Source organism: Peromyscus leucopus, chromosome 12 (genome assembly GCF_004664715.2).
Source record: "Peromyscus leucopus breed LL Stock chromosome 12, UCI_PerLeu_2.1, whole genome shotgun sequence".
Classification (NCBI taxonomy): Eukaryota; Metazoa; Chordata; class Mammalia; order Rodentia; family Cricetidae; genus Peromyscus; species Peromyscus leucopus.
This window is the reverse complement of record NC_051073.1, coordinates 11,213,654-11,232,807: the sequence shown is the minus strand read 5'-3', so window position 1 is coordinate 11,232,807 and position 19,154 is coordinate 11,213,654. Positions and strand designations below refer to the sequence as shown.

At 41.6% G+C, this 19,154-nt stretch overlaps 1 protein-coding gene and 1 pseudogene across 1 annotated transcript in view; one reads left to right on the top strand and one right to left on the bottom strand.

Moving 5' to 3' along the window:
• The window catches only part of Ltn1 (listerin E3 ubiquitin protein ligase 1), a 56,032-nt gene extending 40,078 nt beyond the window's left edge, over positions 1-15,954 (bottom strand). The window contains exons 1-8 of the mRNA XM_028875965.2: positions 15,781-15,954; positions 9,662-9,865; positions 8,419-8,517; positions 7,756-7,986; positions 6,708-6,760; positions 5,835-6,015; positions 1,659-1,832; positions 165-355 (exon numbers count right to left, since the gene is read on the bottom strand). Coding sequence (XP_028731798.1) covers positions 165-355; positions 1,659-1,832; positions 5,835-6,015; positions 6,708-6,760; positions 7,756-7,986; positions 8,419-8,517; positions 9,662-9,865; positions 15,781-15,915 — 1,268 coding nt within the window. The 5' untranslated portion in view covers positions 15,916-15,954. The remainder of the gene's footprint in view (positions 1-164; positions 356-1,658; positions 1,833-5,834; positions 6,016-6,707; positions 6,761-7,755; positions 7,987-8,418; positions 8,518-9,661; positions 9,866-15,780) is intronic.
• On the top strand, positions 11,158-11,276 carry LOC114697688 (annotated as a pseudogene).
• Positions 15,955-19,154: the final 3,200 nt, after the last annotated feature.

Here is a 19,154-nt window from a genome sequence, read left to right as displayed (position 1 = left end):
TACTGAGGTCAATCCCTAGGACCTACATGATGGAAGACAGAAGAGATTCCTGCAAGTTGTATTCTGAACCTCATACATTCACCATGACACATGTGCATGCACACGCGCACACACACTAAAGAAACAAATCTCATTTTTTAACTTAAAAAATGTTAGTTGCTTACCCAGTAATTAGAGAGTTGAGAAAATTTTTGAAGAAATCCAGCTTTGGCTCTGTAATGGACTGAGGGAGTTTGCTGATAAACGGTAAAAGATAAGGATATATGACAGTAGCTAGGCCCCGGCCACCTTCACGAACCACAGCCGTCAGCTTGGGAAACACACTTTTTTTTGCATTTACATGAAGCCAACAGTCCTAACCAAATAAAATAAAATAAAATAAAAATTACAATAGTAATTAGAAATTATATTTCCCAACTAAGAGAAAACAAATTTTAAAACTGAAAATTAAGCTGGAATAGTAGAGCACACCTGTATGCCCAGCACTTGTGAGGACATGCAGGTAGGTGTGTGTGTGTGTGTGTGTGTGTGTGTGTGTGTGTGTGTGTGTGTGTGTGTGCGTGCGCGCGTGTTTTCCAAAGAAAAATAAATAAAAGCTAAAAATAAGGCCAGGTGTGGTGGGACACATCTTTAACTCCAGCAGAAGCAAGGGGGTCTCTGTGAGTACAAGGCCAGCCTGGTCTAAATATGAGTTCCAAGCCAGCCAGAGTGAGTGATGTAGGGAAACCCTGACTCAAAAACAATTAAAATTTAAAATTAAATATTTTAACTAGTAAGGCATTAATATCTCTTACCACAATTAAAACTCCAAAAAATTAAATGTGTTACATTTAATAATCATGTATTTGCTATGCTAACAGGAAGATAATTTAAGACACTCTTATAAAAGCTGTTTTCTTAAAAAAATAAGCATATTTCTGGTTCAGAAACCCTTCCTGTGAGAGTTCCAGCAACAAGCTGAATCACTGAGCAAGTGGAACTCATACAGAAACACTTCTGCACTGTTGAGATTGAACTGTAAAGTGACTAAACCACAGGGTAAAATTAAAGGTCATAAACACTGTGACCAAAGACTCACGTCCTCCTGCTCATGGTGCTGCAGCCACAACACTGCTCTGCTTCCCTGAGATTTAAAATTGGTGATGTGGGAAATTAAATAAACGCTTCAAAGCTTAAAACAAAAAAGCCAGATATGGGGTGCATGCCTTTAATCCCAGCACTCAGGAGGCAGAGAATCTCTGTGAGTTAGAGGCTAGCCTGGTTTACAGAGCGAGTTCCAGGACAGCCAGGACTGTGTACAAAGACTCTGTCTTTTTTTTTTTTTTCTTCGAGACAGGGTTTCTCTGTGTAGCTTTGTGCCTTTCCTGGAACTCGCTTTGTAGACCAGGCTGGCCTCGAACTCACAGAGATCCACCTGCCTCTGCCTCCCGAGTGCTGGGATTAAAGGTGTGCGCCACCACCGCCCTGCAGCTGTTTTTTTTTTTTTTTTTTTTTTTAAAAAAAAGGGGGGGGAGAGGCAGACAAGGAAGGGAAAAAGGAGTAGGGAAGTAAATGTAACATATAACATTTATGCCATTTTATGACCAGTTTAACATGTTTATTGGATTTGTTTAGCATTTTTCAGTCCCCAACGTGGTAAATGTGCCTCCCTTACATACCTCAATAGTTGTCAGTGTGTAGAGCACAGCTTCCCAGAGAGCTTGGCAGACTACAGGGTCACTGTCATCAATACTAAGCAGGACAGATGGGCTCACTTTGGAGGCTTCCTCTTTCATCACCTGGGGAATGTGTTGGCACAAGGCAGAAACTAACTCGAAATACGCTGAACGGATCTAAAAGAAAAAACAAAGTGGAATTAAATTGAAGCCTACTGATGTTTGATACAATTAACTATGGTAGCAGCAATATTTTCCTGTTCATACAACTAAAAGTTTATATAACATAAACTGTAAAAATAATTTTTAAAATCTCAAAGAGTAACAATCTGAAGAGAAATTGGGAATTACCAAGGCAAAATAAAGGCAGAAAGAATATAATTTTTGACACAAATCCTTAAATAGCAGAGCTCCTCATTTGGGGTCTCTTATATAGCCAAGCAAATGTAAAATAGGGCAACATTAGCCACAATAAACAGAAAGAAAAGCAAGCATAGCAATACATGATGTCAAATTAATCAGGAACAAATTTCATAACAGTGCTTATCTAAAGAAACTAAATTTTTAAAAAATTGCAGAGAAAAAAAAAGGGTTCTATCCTTTTCTAGGATAGCAGACCATAGATCTGAAAGAGAAGCATATTTCCTAAACCAAAATTTATTAATCTAATAAATTTAAATTTAAAGCTCGAGAGCAGTGTTACAGCTAATGTTCCCACAAATGCAGTCATGTGCTGAAACTTAACTGCTGGGTACAAGTGTCTTGAGCACATTACCTTCATAAACGTAATTAATAATTAACAAAAGAAAGCTCAGCATAGTGGCAAATGCCTTTAATCCCAGCACTCAGGAAGCAGAGGCAGGTGGATCTCCATGAATTCAAGGCCAGCCTGGTCTACAAAGCTAGTTCCAGAACAGCAAGAGTTCTATGGTGAGGCTGTCTCAAAACAAAAAACAAACTGAAACCCCAAACAAAGCAGTGAGACAATAACTGCACGGCGGGGCTGAGGAGCAAGTTTGCCCTTCGGCTCCCCATGTCTTCCAGCATATACTCTGAGAAGATCCATCTTTGAAGCAAAATCTCTTAAACTGCTAGAATATTCATCAGTCCTATAAAAACAATTTTGAGAGCTATTTTATTTTACATATGTGAGTGTTTTGCCTGCATTTATGTGTATCACATTCGTGCCTGATGCCTGCAAAAGACCACAAGCTAAGAGGGGAGGCCCTAAGAGCGTGTTAGATGCCCCAGAAATGGAGTTGCCCATGGCTAAATGCTCCTATGTGGGTGCTGGAAACTGAACCCAGATCCTCGGCGAGAGCTCTAACCCACTGAGCCATCCTTAGCCCCTGTGTCGAGTTTTAACCAGCCTCTATAACCATGAGATATATATTTCTACTTTTCACAAATTACCCAGTTTAAGTTATTTTGTTTGGGCAGTACGGATGGCCTGAAATAAGCAAATTAAACACAATCAGTGAAGTGGAAGACCAAATTAAAAAAAAAAAATCCACAAGCAGCACACAAAGAGAAAACTGAAAAAACACATGAGACATACAAGATAACATGCAAACAATTTAATCTATAATTAATTACGACACCAAAGAAAAAGAAAGAATGAAATAAAGGAAATATCTGAGAATTTTAGAGTCAATTAAATACCCCAATCCATTGATTCAAGAATCCCAATAAATCATAAGCAGGACACATGAATGCACAGAAGAAAATCCACACCAGGACATTTCAGACTGCAATTAAGGAAATGTAAAGAGAGATGAGTGCAAGGTACAAGCCTTTAATCCCAACCCTCAAGAGACAGAGGCAAGAGGATCTCTACTAATTCAAGGCCAGCTTTATCTACATAGTGAGTTCCAGGCCTGTCAAGACTATATAAATAGACTCTGTCTGTCTCAAAAAAAATATATATATAAGAGGGTTGGAGAGTTGGCTCAGCGGTTAAGAGTGCTGGATGTTCTTACAGAGGTCCTGAGTTCAATTCTCAGCAATCACATGGTGGCTCATAACTATCTCAGTGGAATCTAATGCCTTCTTCTGTCATAAAGTCGATAGATAGAGTGCTCATATACATAAAAAAATAAATACTGCCGGGCGGTGGTGGCACATGCCTTTAATCCCAGCACTTGGGAGGCAGAGCCAGGCAGATCTACAGAGCTAGATCCAGGACTGGCACCAAAACTACACAGAGAAACCCTGTCTCGAAGAAGAAAAAAAAAAGAACAAACAAACAAAAAAAAAAAGTAAAAGAAAACATAAAGAGTAAAATTTAAAAAAAAAAAAAAAAAAGAGTAAAATTTTAAAATAGCCAGAGAAAAAGACAAACTACCTCCCAAGGAAGGGCCACAAGAATGATAATTGACTTCAGCCACAATAATTAAAATCACAGACAGTGGATTAATATGTTCAAAACAAAGTTATTGCTATCATATAAGACTGTACCAGACAAGTCTATAATGAAGATGTAGAATATAAAATGATGCATTTCCAGATTTAAAAAGACATGAATGGAGATCCTGCACAACCTTCTCAACTTAGCCTGGTGAGACCACCTGATCCTCCCTCCATGCACAATCCCCTACCCCAGATCTAGCCTGGGTCCCACATCCAGGGCTCCCCTATCAATCTCTAGGCTTCCTTGAGGCCTCTTCCTACCCCCACTCCCAAACCTACAGGCCCCTCCACACTCAACCCCTCCACCCAGCTAGATCATGCACAGCCTTCTCCAGGTTCTAGCCAGATGAGTCCACCTAATCCTCCTCTCCTCCATCCCACCCCAACCCCCAGAGATCTACCGCAAACTCCAAGCTTGGACCAAGATACACTTCATGCCATCCCGTCCCTGCATCCATCTGACTTCATTCCATCTAAGCCATCTCTAACCTCTAGGCCTGCTCAACAAGCAAGAAATAATGCTTGGTACTGGGAACCCAGTCAATTACCCCAGAACAGCAAAGTCATGGATCCTGAAGAACCTACAACTGCCACTTTACTAAATCAGCAAAGTCCCTAACTATATTCTAAATATTTGTCCTCATACCCACAGATAAGTGTGCTTCTCACCCCCCCATCAAAGTAACATCTCTGAAAAAGAAGACCATTACAGAAAATTACAACCAATCAAAATAGAGTTGTAGAGCCTGGTCCTAAATGATGCATCTACAACACCAGAGGGGCAGGAAGATGGCAAGAGCCAGAAAGAGAACTTTGCTGTGAGATCTGTCACCTAGAGGTCAGAGAGACTCCATTGGTGGTGTCACCCACAGGTTCTAAACATAACCTGAACAAGGACAATACCAACACACAAGAAAGGGGCAAAGCTCACGAGGCCTCAGGCCTAGACAAAAAAACTACAGGCAAAAGTCTTCCCCAAAAACAAACACGCCAACAGATTATCTAATACCACTTGTCAGGCCTGAAATCATATACATACAGGTAACTTACAGACTGAGCAGGTTGTATATATGTATTTAGAAATATATTAATCATTAAACGTGTGTGTGTGTGTGTGTGTATATGTGCATATCAAAGAAAAAGAGACTGAATTTGAAAGAGAGAATGGAAAAATGATGCAATTATATTATAATCTCAAAAAATAAAAAACTGTAATAAAAATATAAATCTTTGGCCCTACAAAATATTTATGTATATTCTTCAAAAATATTCTCAAATCGAAGTCAGCAAAGAAGTAACTCTACATAACATTTTAAAGACGGCAAACTTTAAAGTTCTCTCTTGAAAACACTGTTTTATACATACAGATGATGAGACTGGCCTCCACAAGCAAGATGCATACGTTAGAACTCTATAAGGTGGAGAAAGGGGACTGGACCAGAGGGTAAAAGATATTAAATAAGAGTCACGAATACAGCAATAATTTTAAGGTGCCATGAATAAAGTAGTATGATTTAATTTTAATTCAAGGACCAACCTAAATTTACAAAGTGAAAATATAGATCTAGTAAAGCGTGTATCAGTTCAACCCCCAACAACAACGAAATAGGTGAAAATAGAGTAATAGTTTAGTAAAAGAGGCAATTAAGTCCTGAATGACCAACTACAAAGATGTGCTTGCATAATTTTAAACATAAACAATAAACAAGCATAAATGCAGTAAAATGAGTAAGTTACAGAAAAAAGAAGTCTTAAAAACTATTACGATACCTGAGGTACATTGTGTTTTCCATACTTCCAAAACTTATTCTGTGATAACAGTGATTTAAATTTCTCTTCCAGAGAATCGAGTTCATTGTTAGGTAAGAAGCAAAGCAGTTTCTTTAGGGCCAACAAGGAGCACGTTACAACTCGATGGAATTTAGCCTCTCTCTCTTCCTCGGGAACAGTTCTGGATTGAAAAATAAATGGGTTTTGGTTTTGGGGTTCTTTGTTGGGTTTATTTTATGCACGTGCACATGTGGACGTCTGAGGACAACCTTCCACAGCACAGGTAGGTCCCAGGGCTTGAACTCGGGTTCTTAGGGTGGATTGCAAGTGCACTTACCTGAGGAGCCGTCTGGCTGCCCACAGGGAGAATTGCAATCACACACTTTGCAACTAATGCAAGTGAAAGCACATGGAGGAGGACGGGAACACAACGCTCTCTCAGCCGCATGTGCTGAGCGACTCTAGGAGTGCTGGTGAGGCACCTGACTACTTGATGCAGTCTTAAAATTTAATTACAACACAACATAAAGGTAAATAAAACACTTTACTACTTCTTTAACAGAACTACTTAATAACTTCTTCAGGTATGCCAAACCTTAAAATAGTTCCTGCTGTTGTGACTGCCAAAAGGTAAATGTGAGAAAAAATAAAATAAAATTCTTTCTAATAGAACTACATATGTAGCTCAGAAAATTCAAATTTGACAACCAGCTAAAGTTCAAGTAAAAGCACACAGCAGGCACCATGTAGCATTCTCTGAAACAATTTCACTTGTATTTGGAATTCCTTCCTAGAACATAGCACACTGAAATTACACATGGATACCAACAAAGTAAATGCCTCCTATGAGTGACTTAGAAACAACGTACTTACTGAGGGTCACTGAGTGTATCAGGGGTTTCTTTTAGAAGGTGATCCTGTAGTACCTGAAGGAGAAAACCACCAAAATCTTGAGATTTTATGGAACTGTCAATGATGATCAGATATAAGGAAAATCTATTTTTTTAAAAATTACTGTACCTGCTGGGCAATGGCAACCCTTTAATCCTAGCACTTACTTGGGAGGCAGAGGCAGGCAGATATCTGAGTTTGAGGCCAGCCTGGTCTATAGAGTGAGTTTCAGGACAGCCAGTTACACAGAAAAACCCGTCTCAAAAAAAAAAAAAATATATATATATGTGTGTGTGTATGTGTGTGTGTGTGTGTGTGTGTGTGTGTGTGTATGGTGACACATGCCTTTAATCCCAGCACTCAGGAGGCAGAGCCAGGCGGATCTCTGTGAGTTCGAAGCCAACCTGATCCACAGAACAAGATCCAGGATGGGCACCAAAACTACAAAGAGAAACTCTGTCTCAAAAAAAACCATCATCATCATCATTGTCATCATCATCATAACAACAACAACAACAAAATTAAAATTCCCATACCCTCAACCCACCTACTAGCCAAATCAGACAGCAAAACTAACAAGTGTGAATTCTGCCCATTTTTCTCTTCCTATCGATTCCCTACACTGGCTGCTACTGTAGTAAGGACAAGGTACTTTTTGACAGCTCCGATTCCCAAGAGGAGAAATTTTCCACTAAACATCTGTGCTACTTGTTACTCCTTATTCTTCTTACTGAGAGAGACTAGGATTTGCTCTCCTTTGCTTCCTCTGGCCCACAGAGAACACACGCTGCGCACACGTGCAGGGCAGGGAACAGCTGTGGAGTCAGTTCTCTCTGCCTGTATGTATGAGGGCTGTAAGGAACACGCAGGCGTTCAGGCTGGCAGGGTGAGCACTTTTACCTGCTGATCCATCCTGCTGGTCCCCTACACCTTTTGAGGTAACAGAAAGCAAGGGCAGGTAAAAGCGTTGCCACTATATGCCCGAGAGCCCTTAGACACTTGAGAAACACAAAGTGACTCTAAAACTCACACTTGTAATTTCTTCCTTACAAAAGGCTATGGCTTCAGGTTGCTTGCTTGGAGGGAATGCGGCTTCAAAGGCATCTTTTGCTGCAGTTGCAGCTGGTGGGTATGTGTCACACTGAGCCATCAGCCAATATCCCATTACACTTTTTAAATACGGAGCCAAGTGCTTCTTTACTTTAAGGATAAGTTTTTCAAAAGCTTGCTGTGTAGCCTCTCGAACCCGGCGATCATGATCCTATTAAAAATAAAAATGTGTTTAAAAACAAATATGAATATCTGTAAATATTCTTCAATGACTCACAGTAGGAATTCAACTATCAAACTAATATTAACTTGTGACACGCTAGGGAAGTAACTCAGTAGTGAAGCGTGTGTTTTACAATAACAATGCCTGGATTCAATTACAAGCCATAAAGAAAAAAAAAGAAAGCAAAGAAAAAGAAAAAACTTGCTTTGAAACATTGAGGATTTAGGGTTTCTTTACTGGCAATCATATGAAATAATTTTTCCTTTCTCCCCCTTTGCAATGAGATTATATCAAAGATACACTCAAAGACTGAGTAACTATAAGGAACTCATTCTCAACCTTCTGTAGCAAATACCTAAGAAAAACTTTCCAGAAATGAATCACTCAAGCAAAAACAGGCTCATAAACTCTAATGCTTACAAGGGAAATTTTGCAGAAGATTCTCGGCCAGTATGGAAGAACCCCTTTGACAGCTTCTGTGTCTCTTTCCGTGCACATGGTTCCAAACTCTTGCATTGCCTGAAAAGAATTAACATCATCAAGGATTAACAAATGTCACACTGCCTTTTCATTTTCTTTCTTTTGCTCTGGAAGCTTAATCTATTTTATTTAAAAGGAGATTACATTATTTCTGTCTGTGCCACAAGGAAACATGAAAAATTCTTTCACTATCCACTATAGCAGAAACTTAACCATTGACTTTTAGACTTTACCATAAACAAATGGGAAGGATAGAGCTGAGCCAGGAGTGGCATCAGCTACCCAGAGGCTGAGGAAGACCACCTAAATCCAGAAATCTCAGATGAGCTCAGCAATATCACAATACTGCATCTCAAAACAATAAAAATAGTGTGAAGAAACGGCTCAGCAGTTAAGAAGAGCACTGGTTTTCTTCAAGGAACCCAGGGTCAGTTCCAGAACCACATGGTGACTCACAGCCATAACCACAGTTCCAGAAGCTCCAACAACTTCTCTTGGCCTCTTGGGCACACACATGAACATGGTGCCCATACATTCAGGCAAAACACTCAAATACGTAATTAAATAACAATAGCCAGGCATGGTGGCTCAAATCTGTAATTCCAGCACTCAGGAGGTGGAGGCAGGAATATTGCCACAAATTTAAGGACATCCTGACCTATACAGCAAGTTCCAGGCCAGCAAGGGCTACACAGCACAACCCTAAAATTTTAAAAACTTTTATTCCTTTACCATGAATAACTACACAGCTAGGATTCCAGAATGTGGTTCAAAATGTTTCAGAGAAGCAAGCTAATTTATAACTCAAAAAGCAAGGGTCAACTAAACTTAGGTGACAAAAAAATTACAACTGTAAAAGAAGTAATGATAAGTTATTGCACATTATTGCAATAATGATAAATTATACAACAACTATACCTAACACTTATTCTAAGAAAACTACATTTTTTTTTTCTTGGTTTTTCAAGACAGGGTTTTGAACCAACTCTGGCTGTCCTGGAACTTGCTTTGTAGACCAAGCTGGCCTTAAACTCACAGAGATCAACCTGCCTCTGTCTCCCAAGTGGTGGGATTAAAGGTGTGTGCTACCACCACCACTACCTGTCTAAAACTACATTCTTAATCGGATGTGTGTGTGTGTGTGTGTGTGTGTGTGTGTGTGTGTGTGTGTGTAAAAACTTGCCTTTAATTTTGTTGTGACATCTTTCTTGGAAAGTTTCCTCAGCACCATTCGGAAATCAGAATCTACGAGGCTGTCTATATCTTCAGCTCCTTGAATAGCAGGAACATAGCCAAGGTCACTGTGAGATGTTCCAAAACCAATAAATCCAGGCACTGTTCCCTGTTCTTTGGCAAGGAGTTCTGCAGCTCGGCCGCTGTTTGAAGGCTGATAAGAAGGAAAAGCAGGAAAGAAAGTCAGCACATTTCCACATATACATTAATTTAAAATACATTTTTTGTTGTTGTTTTTTGTTTGTTTGTTTTTGTTTTGTTTTGTTTTTTCCGAGACAGGGTTTCTCTGTGTAGCTTTGTGCCTTTCCTGGATCTCACTCTGTAGCCCAGGCTGGCCTCAAACTCACAGAGATCCGCCTGTCTCTGCCTGACAATACATTTTTTTAAAAAAGATAATAGCCTGTTTTGAACCACAGTCGGTGGTTTGACTGATATATATATAATTCCACTAGTTCTAAAAGTTAGGGGATCTGCTGCTACAGAGAAAACAAATATGTGAACTATACAAAGAAATGTATTCCCTTCTTTAACTCCTTCACAGGTATATTTACAACTGTGGACCGCTTCTTGCCGTAGCCTGCAATGTTCCCTGGAGACGAGTTATTCTGTCCTAAGAACCTATCAAAAAAGCTCTCACAAACAATTCTAATTTCCTAAACATTAGACAACTCTTGATTTTGGAGACAGTCTCATGTAGACACACTGGTCTTGAACTCCTGACTCTCCGCTTCAGTCTCCCAAGTGCTAGGATTATAGACATATGCCATCACATAGGGTCAAAACAAGGTTTTGAAAACTATAGTTATAACCTATTAGTGGCTGATGGTATCAATATAATTGGCACTGAGAACATTTTAAAGAAAAGGAATGAAAGTCCAAAGCCTACAATATATATTTATTTTAATTTCCAAATACCATATAGACAGTATTTGCATACACATATATCTTATAACGATATAAACTAATAAATCCAATCTTTTTAATCCAACAAATGTTATCAGACTGAGAGAGATCTAATGCCATATGATGCTAGACTGAATCCCTTGAGAGCAGATAAGCTCATTTCCACGTATCAGAAGCCAAAATTTACTATAATCCACACAAAAATCAGTGTAATGATCAAAACAAAAGACTCACTCTTAGCCTACAGAGATGGCTCAGCAGTCAAGAGCAGTCTGGGTTCTTGCAAAACACCTGAGCTCAGGTCCCAGCACCTGCACAGGGCTGCTCATAACTGATCCGAAGCCCTGCCCTCTTCTGGACTTTGAGGGCACCTGCACTCACATGCATACACATATAATTAAATCTTTTTTAAAAAGCATTCCTTTGGTTTGAATCACAGTCAATGTTTTGACTGGTATATAATACACTAACCCCTATTCTAAAAGTTAGGAGATTTGTAGCTAATGAGAAAACAAATATTTAAACTATTCAAAGAAATCTGTCGTCTACGGCCATACCACCCTAAATGCGCCCGATCTCGTCTGATCTCGGAAGCTAAGCAGGGTCCGGCCTGGTTAGTACTTGGATGGAAGACAGCCTGGGAATACCAGGTGCTGTAGGCTTTAAAAAAAAAAAAAAAAAAAAAAAATCTGTCACTATCAACTGAGAAGAGGCAGGCAGATCTCTATGAGTTCAAGGCCAACCTGGTATATACAGAGAGTTCCAGGACAGCCAGGGCTACAAAGAGAAATCCCATCTCAAAAAAACAAAAGCAAACAAGCCATAAAACACAAATTCCCACTACTAACCCAATGAAGGTTGCATTGAAAGCTGTATCAAGCTGGCAATGATAACTAGAAGCAACAGAAAAGGTATCAAAATCCCAGCTTCCCACTTAAAACTATTTCCTTAACTGTACCAACAGTGTCTTTTATCCAATGTCTTCTGTGGATATAAAATACAGGTACTGTTCTGATCTCTGCAGGTTAGATACTTATACCCATAGTTAAATAAGAATTACAAAGCTATGAGTGAAGCAAAATGACTCAGAAGGTAAAGGCACCTTATGCCAGGCCTGAGGACCCAAGTTATATCCTAGGACCCATATGGTGAAAGGAGAAAACTGATTGTCCTCTGACCCACACACAAGTGCATGTAGGCAGGCATGCTCGTGCACATACACAAATCAATATAATAAGTACTTTTTTAAAAGTAAGAACCTTGGACTAGAGTGATAACCTAGTCTTTAAAGGAACTGCCCCCACCTCCCAAGCATGAGGTCCTGAATCTAATTAATCCCTAGAAGCCTGGTGCAGTTACACATACTTGAAACACTAGTGCTAAGGAGGTCAAAACAAGAGGATCCCTGGGGTCTCCAAGTCAGCATTCTTAGTGCGCTTCAGGCCAAGGGGAATCCCCGGCTCAAATAACAAGGTGTATAAATCCAAGGTTGACCTCTGGCCTCCACATGCAAACAGGTGCACATGCACCCACACTCTTACACCTACATAAACAGGCAAAAGAGGGATGCAAGAATAGAGCACACATGTGCAGAAGCACATGCACACACACAAATTAAGAACCTTATTCTATCTTTGGCAGTTTTCATATACTGTATCTGTCGATTCTTTATGCCTGGCTTCTCTAAGGCTATTTGAGTCAGTGATTGAGTCCATGGTTTAGAGACCAAAGTGAAGGCTTACAATACATTCCACCAGCCAGGCAGTGGTGGCACATACCTTTAATCCCAGCACTCGGGAGGCAGAGGCAGGAGGATCTCTGCGAGTTCGAGGCCAGCCTGGGCGCAAAGCTACACAGAGAAACCCTGTCTCGAAAAACAAAACAAAACAAAAAAAACCTTCCACCATCTGTCTTCAACTTTTCAGGCTCATCTCCTACTATTATCCTACTTTGCCCCTCCATCCTTCCCTTCTCCCATCATTCAATAACCTGAATTCCACGCAAGGTTCCCTACGTATGCTCTTCAATCGTCACACAATCTTTTCTGTCTAAAGGCTCCTTCCTTCCTTCCTTCTTTTTCAATGCCTGACAAACTTCTATTTCTCCTTCAAGACACCAGTGTGTGCAGTGCTTTTCTCCCTCAGATCAGTCAACACTCTCTTCTGTTTTCTCACTCTTTCCATTCATGCATAATTGTTTAATACATCACATGTTCTTGCAAATCTGTGTCTTCAGGAATACTTCAAGAACAGCAATCAGAAGTGGTGTGGTAACACGTATCTGTAATCCCATAATCCCAACATTTGAAAGGGGGGGCAGGAGAGTCAGGATGTTAGTGCCAGACTCAGTTATATGATGAGTTTGAGTCCATCCTGGTATATGAGAGACCCAGTCAAAAAAAAAAAAAAAAAGAACAGCAGTTAGCCATTTACTGTAATCTCACCACTAAAGAGGCTGCAACAAGATGATCACAAGTTTGAGGCCAGCCTGAGATGCAATAAGAAGTTTCTTTCAGACCAGTCTGTACTACACAGTAAAAAAAAGAAAAAAAAAAAACTCAAAAAAACCAGAGCCAGGTGGTGGTGGCCCAGCCTTTAATTTCAGCACTTAGGAGGCAGAGGCTCTCTGATCACTGAATTCAAGGCCAGCCTGTTCTACAGGAGTTCCTGGACAGCCTCAGGGATACCCACAGAAACCCTGTCTTGAAAAACAAAAAAAACAAAACAAAACAAAACAAAACAAAAAACAGACGTGTATCTATGATCTACAGATACATGTGGCACCCAGCACTTTCCATGCAAGCCTGACAATCCAGAGTTCGATCCTGGGACTACATAAAGGGGGAACAGAGAATGGACCTTTGAAAGTCATCCTCTAACCTACACACACAGACTAATAGATAACATTTTAAAAACTAAACTTCACTGGGCGGTGGTGGCCCATGCCTTTAATCCCAGCACTGGGAGGCAGAGGCAGGAGGATCTCTGTGAGTTCGAGGCCAGCCTGGTCTACAGAGTGAGTTCCAGAGCAGGCTCCAAAGCTACACAGAGAAACCCTGTGTTGGAAAACAAAACAAAACAAAATAAATAAATAAATAAATAAATAAATAAATAAATAAATAAAAAATTAAAAAAAACAACTAAACTTCAAGCCTCAACTCTAAAGCTTCCAGGCTATGTAAACTTAAGCAAATAAACTTCCATAAACTTCAGTCAGATCCTCTCTAAAATGAGATAAGAGTAATTAATTCACTATTTGAGTCATTTTCAATAGCAAAAGTAAGTTTTTAAACCACCATAGTAATACATAACTGATCGGAGCAAGAATCATCTCAGCATGCTAAGCGCTTTAGAGATAAGTTCATAGATTAGTACATTCAAGCTCAAGCTCCAACACCACATATTGTCTACGAGCCAAGGGAAAAAGATGACTTTACAGTGGTCAACATAACGCAAATATCACTGATGAAGAAAAGCAAAAACAAGTATTGTGCACTTCTGGTGTGATCGATTGAGAATAGCATCGTAGGAAGTATTCTGGCCAAAAATGGCTTAACCTGAATTGATATAAGGAAACAGGTAGATGAGTTTAAATAAAACAATGGACAACTCTTCCAGGTTATTATGACATAGAATACAAGCGCAAGGGGGCAAGAAATGGGAAACTGCCTAAATCTAAAGACTTAAATGGTGGGTTGGGGATTTAGCTCAGTGGTATGTCCTCAGCTCTGGAAAAAAAAAAAAAAGACTTAAATGTCAGTCAAAGGGAACAAGTGATACTTGACTCAGTCACCAATGTTTTTACAGAGGATAGCAGAAATGTGAACTGTAAGCCTGCACATTATATTTGAGTATTCCACCACAGTTAGTTTTGCACGGTATATGAAGAATGGCACTGTTTTTAGAGTATCTGAGGTGGAGAATTAGGGTATTAAATATTGAAATTAACCCTCCTAAGGGTCAGCAAAATTTATAAATTAAGCTGGGCAGTGGTGGCACACGCCTTTAACCCCAGCACTCGAGAGGCAGAGCCAGGCGGATCTCTGTGAGTTCGAGGTCAGAGATCCAGGGCAGGCACCAAAGCTACACAGAGAAACCCTGTCTCGAAAAAAAAAAAACAACAACAACAACAAAAAAAATGAAATGTGAACAAATATTAACAGCTGGTGAGTCCAAGAATATAGAGGTTTCCGGGCTTGGCACAGGCCTTTAATCCCAGTACTCTCCAGACAGAGGCAAACAGTCTCAAAGTTCCCGGTAGTCTACATAGCTGAATTCCAGGTCATACAGTGGAGTGATTTCAAAGAAGAAAAAAATAGGCAGATTGTAACTCTAATAATATTCTAAAACAGTGAATAAAAATTTTAAATACATGCTGTGACAAACAAGAATACAAGAAAAGCACTTAACACAGGAATTAACTATTGTGATTGTTTTGACACTGAAATCACTAAAGGTAACTGACTCAAAAACGCTGGGACAGGTCTATAACACCAAACTGTGCTAAAAACCAGCACGTGTGTGCGTGTGTCTGTGCCTATAAGGGCAGTAGAAAACACCTGCCTTCAAAAATGTTTATAAAGCAAGGTAGTAAATCACGTGACACGCAGTGTTGCTAAGCACGGAGACCGGCTACCTAAAGTTGGGGCTGATGCTGGAGGAAGAGTGACCTGCGGTGTCTACAGCCGCCACCTAACAGATGGGCATCGGGAACCTGCCCGGCCAGGCCAGGCCAAGACGTGGCGAGGTCAGTAAGGGTGGCCAGGGTGAGACAGGAAGAGCGAGCTGAGCTTGAGGCCGGCCAAGAGAGCCAATGGGGCGGGCGACACGGACTGAAACCACGCAGCACACCATCCACCGGCTCCGGCCTTGGCCGGGAGGGACGGGGAAAGCCACTGTCCACCCCCGAGCAAAGGAAGCCCGCTCCCTCCCACAGCGCCTGCACAGCCACCTCGGCCACCCGGGCAGGTTACCACCCGGGTGCACGCCGACGCCGTTTCCCAGCGACACCTCCCCGGGCGCGCTCCGCCCCGCACAGCTCCGCCGTGAGACGCCGTTTGGGTCCCAACTCCCCGACCTGCCCACCCAGCGGGGACGCCACACGCCTCCCTCACGGCCCTGCAGACGCCCGAGCGGCGCGCTGCGGGGCTGCCGCGCCGGGCCTCACCCTCAGGTTCCCCTTGGTCCGCTGCTTGTTCTTCCCGCCCATGGTCGCGGTGGCGGCCGCGCTCTCAGCCTGCGGAGCCGAGGTTGACACCGCCGGGCCACAACTTCCGGTCCCTCGCGCCGGAAGGGGGCTCATTGTAGCAACTTGCCCCCGCCCACCCGGCCCTCCGGCTTCCCCCTTCCGTTCCCGCCCCTCTGCAAGGGCTCTTGACCATCCGCTGTCTGATACGTCACAGAGAAGGCCACGCCCCTGCCTGAGTGGCGTCACTGAGGACCAATAAGACACCGGGATTGGGGCCCGCAGCGCCAAATCCTGTCCTAGGTACTTGAGGTGAAGCGATTCCCTTGCTAGTGTGTGGGAATTTGAGTTCAGCTACGTTCTTGCACAAGATAGCAACAGAATGGTATGGTAGCAACTGTGCTAAAAAGTGCGAGAAATAAAGAAAGTGATGCCATCATCGGCATGAAAAACAGATTCTCAGGCTCGCGACTAGAGAATCAGATTCTGCATTTAACAAGATTCCCATTCGTACTAAAATTTGGATAGTGTCATACGCTATAGTCTTTGTAGATCTCCTCTTTTCCATACTACAGTGAGGCAGGAGTGAGCTCATGGACAAGAGCCCATAGTAAGGTGGAGGGATCAAACTGACAATATCTGACAGATCTTTATAGTATCAAACTTCGGATGAAGCTCAGTGGAGAGTACTTGCCTAGCATGCGCCAGAGTCTGGTTAAATCACTAGCATCACACACCCCAAATCCTCTAAGAATTCTGTGTGTATCAAAAGACTATCAGTGAGCTATTATGTGTCTTGATATAATGCAATAGAAAGTACTGGAGACCTATTAAGTATTCTTGCAAAAAAGTCAAAAAATCTAGCTGAGCTTCAGATCTAATAATTTACAGAATACAGAGGAGTATATAAAACGACATTGGCACAGCTAAAGAATTCAGAATAAGAAAATTTTTACAAGAGAGACGGTTTAACAAATACATTAGCAGGAGTAGGTGAGGAAAAAACATACAATAAGACCTAAGACATCATGCAAATAAGATGTGTGGCTCTTGTTTGAATCAAATTATATGCCCGTTAGAGAAATATGAACTTAGATTGAATTGTTTCTATTTTAAAGATTTACTTTATTGTAAATTGTGTGTGTGTGTGTGTGTGTGTGTGTGTGTGTGTGTGTGTGAGAGAGAGAGAGAGAGAGAGAGAGAGAGAGAGAGAGAGAGAGAGAGAGAGAGTGTTAGTTTGTGGGGTATGAGGAGTGGTGGTTAACAGTACCTGAAGAGTGGTTTCACTGGCGCCTCTCTCCTGAGCCCCCTCTTCTCTCATACTCTAAAACCTAACATAGGAGGCTTTTCTAGTATTATGTAGGCAAAATAATAGTAAGCACTAGTGATTATATGGTGCAAAGGAAAATGTTGAAGCATTCTGATGTTCCATTTCTCAACTTTTTTATGATGGAGCCCAATGATGAGGGCATTGCATATGCTGTACCATAATAGGATGTGTGTACTTCATCTGTTTGAGACAAGTTCTCACTCTGTAACCCAAAATGTCTTCAAATTTTCCATTCTCTTGCCTCAGCCTCCAAAGTGCTGGAATTATAGGCTACCATGCTCACATCTTTTCAATTTTGCTAATTTTCAAAGAAAAAAAATTTTTTTTTGGAACAGGATCTCACCACCTAGCCATGACTAGCCTGGAACTCACTATATAGATCCACCTGCCTCTGCTTTCTGGAGTGCTGGAATTAAAGGCATACACCAAAACACCTGGATCAAAGAAATGTTTTAATTAGGAGGTCAGAAGATCTGTACTTCTCTTGCTTATCATGTCTTCACAATTAGAAGTGTCTAAATGTGACAGGTGTGTCTTAGGGAGGTGACTAGATAAAGCTTTACTGCACTGCTTCCTGTTACATCCGAGCTATGCTTTCTGGTCTATTGCACCATGTTTTTCATTACAATGGACAAGACTGGAAAAGTTTTAGTAGTTCTGTGAAAAGTAATCTATTGTCTATGATCTACCCACCATTCACACACACACACACACACACACACACACACACACAAACACACACACTCATATCTGAGTCCTTTCAGCAGCCTCTAGGGATGTTAGATTTTATCCAGCTTTGTTAGTTGCTGGAGTCAGAACTCTCAAAACACTCAAAAGAGAATTGGTGTGGTGGTTCGAATAGGTACAGCCCCCACACACTCATGTGTTTGAAAGCTGGGCCCCTAGGGAGTGGCACTATTAAGAGGTGTGGCCTTGTTGGAGGAAGCCTGTCATCGTGGGAGCAGGTTTTGAGGTCTCATATATGCTCAAGCTACTGCCAGTGTGGCCCAGTGTGTCAGTCTCTTCTTCTGCCTGCCATTCAAGATGTAGAACCCTCAGCTCCTTCTCCAGCACCATGTCTGCCTGCAGACTGATATGTCCTGCCATGATGATAATGGACTAAACCTCTGAAACTGTAAGCCAGTCCCAGTTAAATGTTTTCCTTTATGAGTTGCCATGGTCATGGTGTCTCTTCACAACAACAGAAACCCTAACTAAGACAGTTGGCCTTGCTGTATGGTAACAGCCTGAAAGAACAGTAAGTTCCAAGCCAGTCACTGAAGCCATGTCTTTAAAAAAAAAAAGCAAAGAAATGACAACAAAAAAAGTGTTTGAGCTCTGCTCATGCCTCAGTCTTCAGTGAAGCGAGCACAAGTAGGGGCCAAGTCTAAGACCACAGAATTAGAAATGAACCATATAATCAGATTGGTGAATACCCTGTCATCATAGAGCCTTCATCCAGTAACTGATGGAAACAGATGCAGAGAGCCACAGCCAAGCAACAGGCTGGCTGAGCTCCAAGAGTCCCGTCAAGGAGAGGGAAGAGGGATTCTATGAGCAAGGGGCATCAAGATCATGATGGGGAAATCTACAGAGACAATCGAACCAAACTAGTGGGAATTCATAACTTTAGACCAACAGCTGTGGAGGCTCCATGGGACTGGACTAGGCCCTCTGCATAAGCGAGACAGTTGTGCAGCTTGGTCTGCTTAAGGGGCCCCTGCAGTAGGATCAGGATCCATCCCTGGTGCATGAGAGGGCTTTTTGGAGCCCACTACCTATGGTGGGACACCTTGCACAGCCTTGATGCAGGGGGAGGGGCTTGGACCTGCCTCAAACAATGTACCAGGCTTTGCTGACTCCCCATGGGGGGGGGCTTACCTTTTTGGAGGAAGGAATGGGGAGTGGGTTCAGGGGGAAGGCTGGGGGAGGGATCGGAAGAGGGAAGAGAGGGGGGTCTGTGGTTGTTATGTAAAATGAATAAAAAAATCGCTTAATAAAGAAAAAAAAAGAAATGAACCATAAA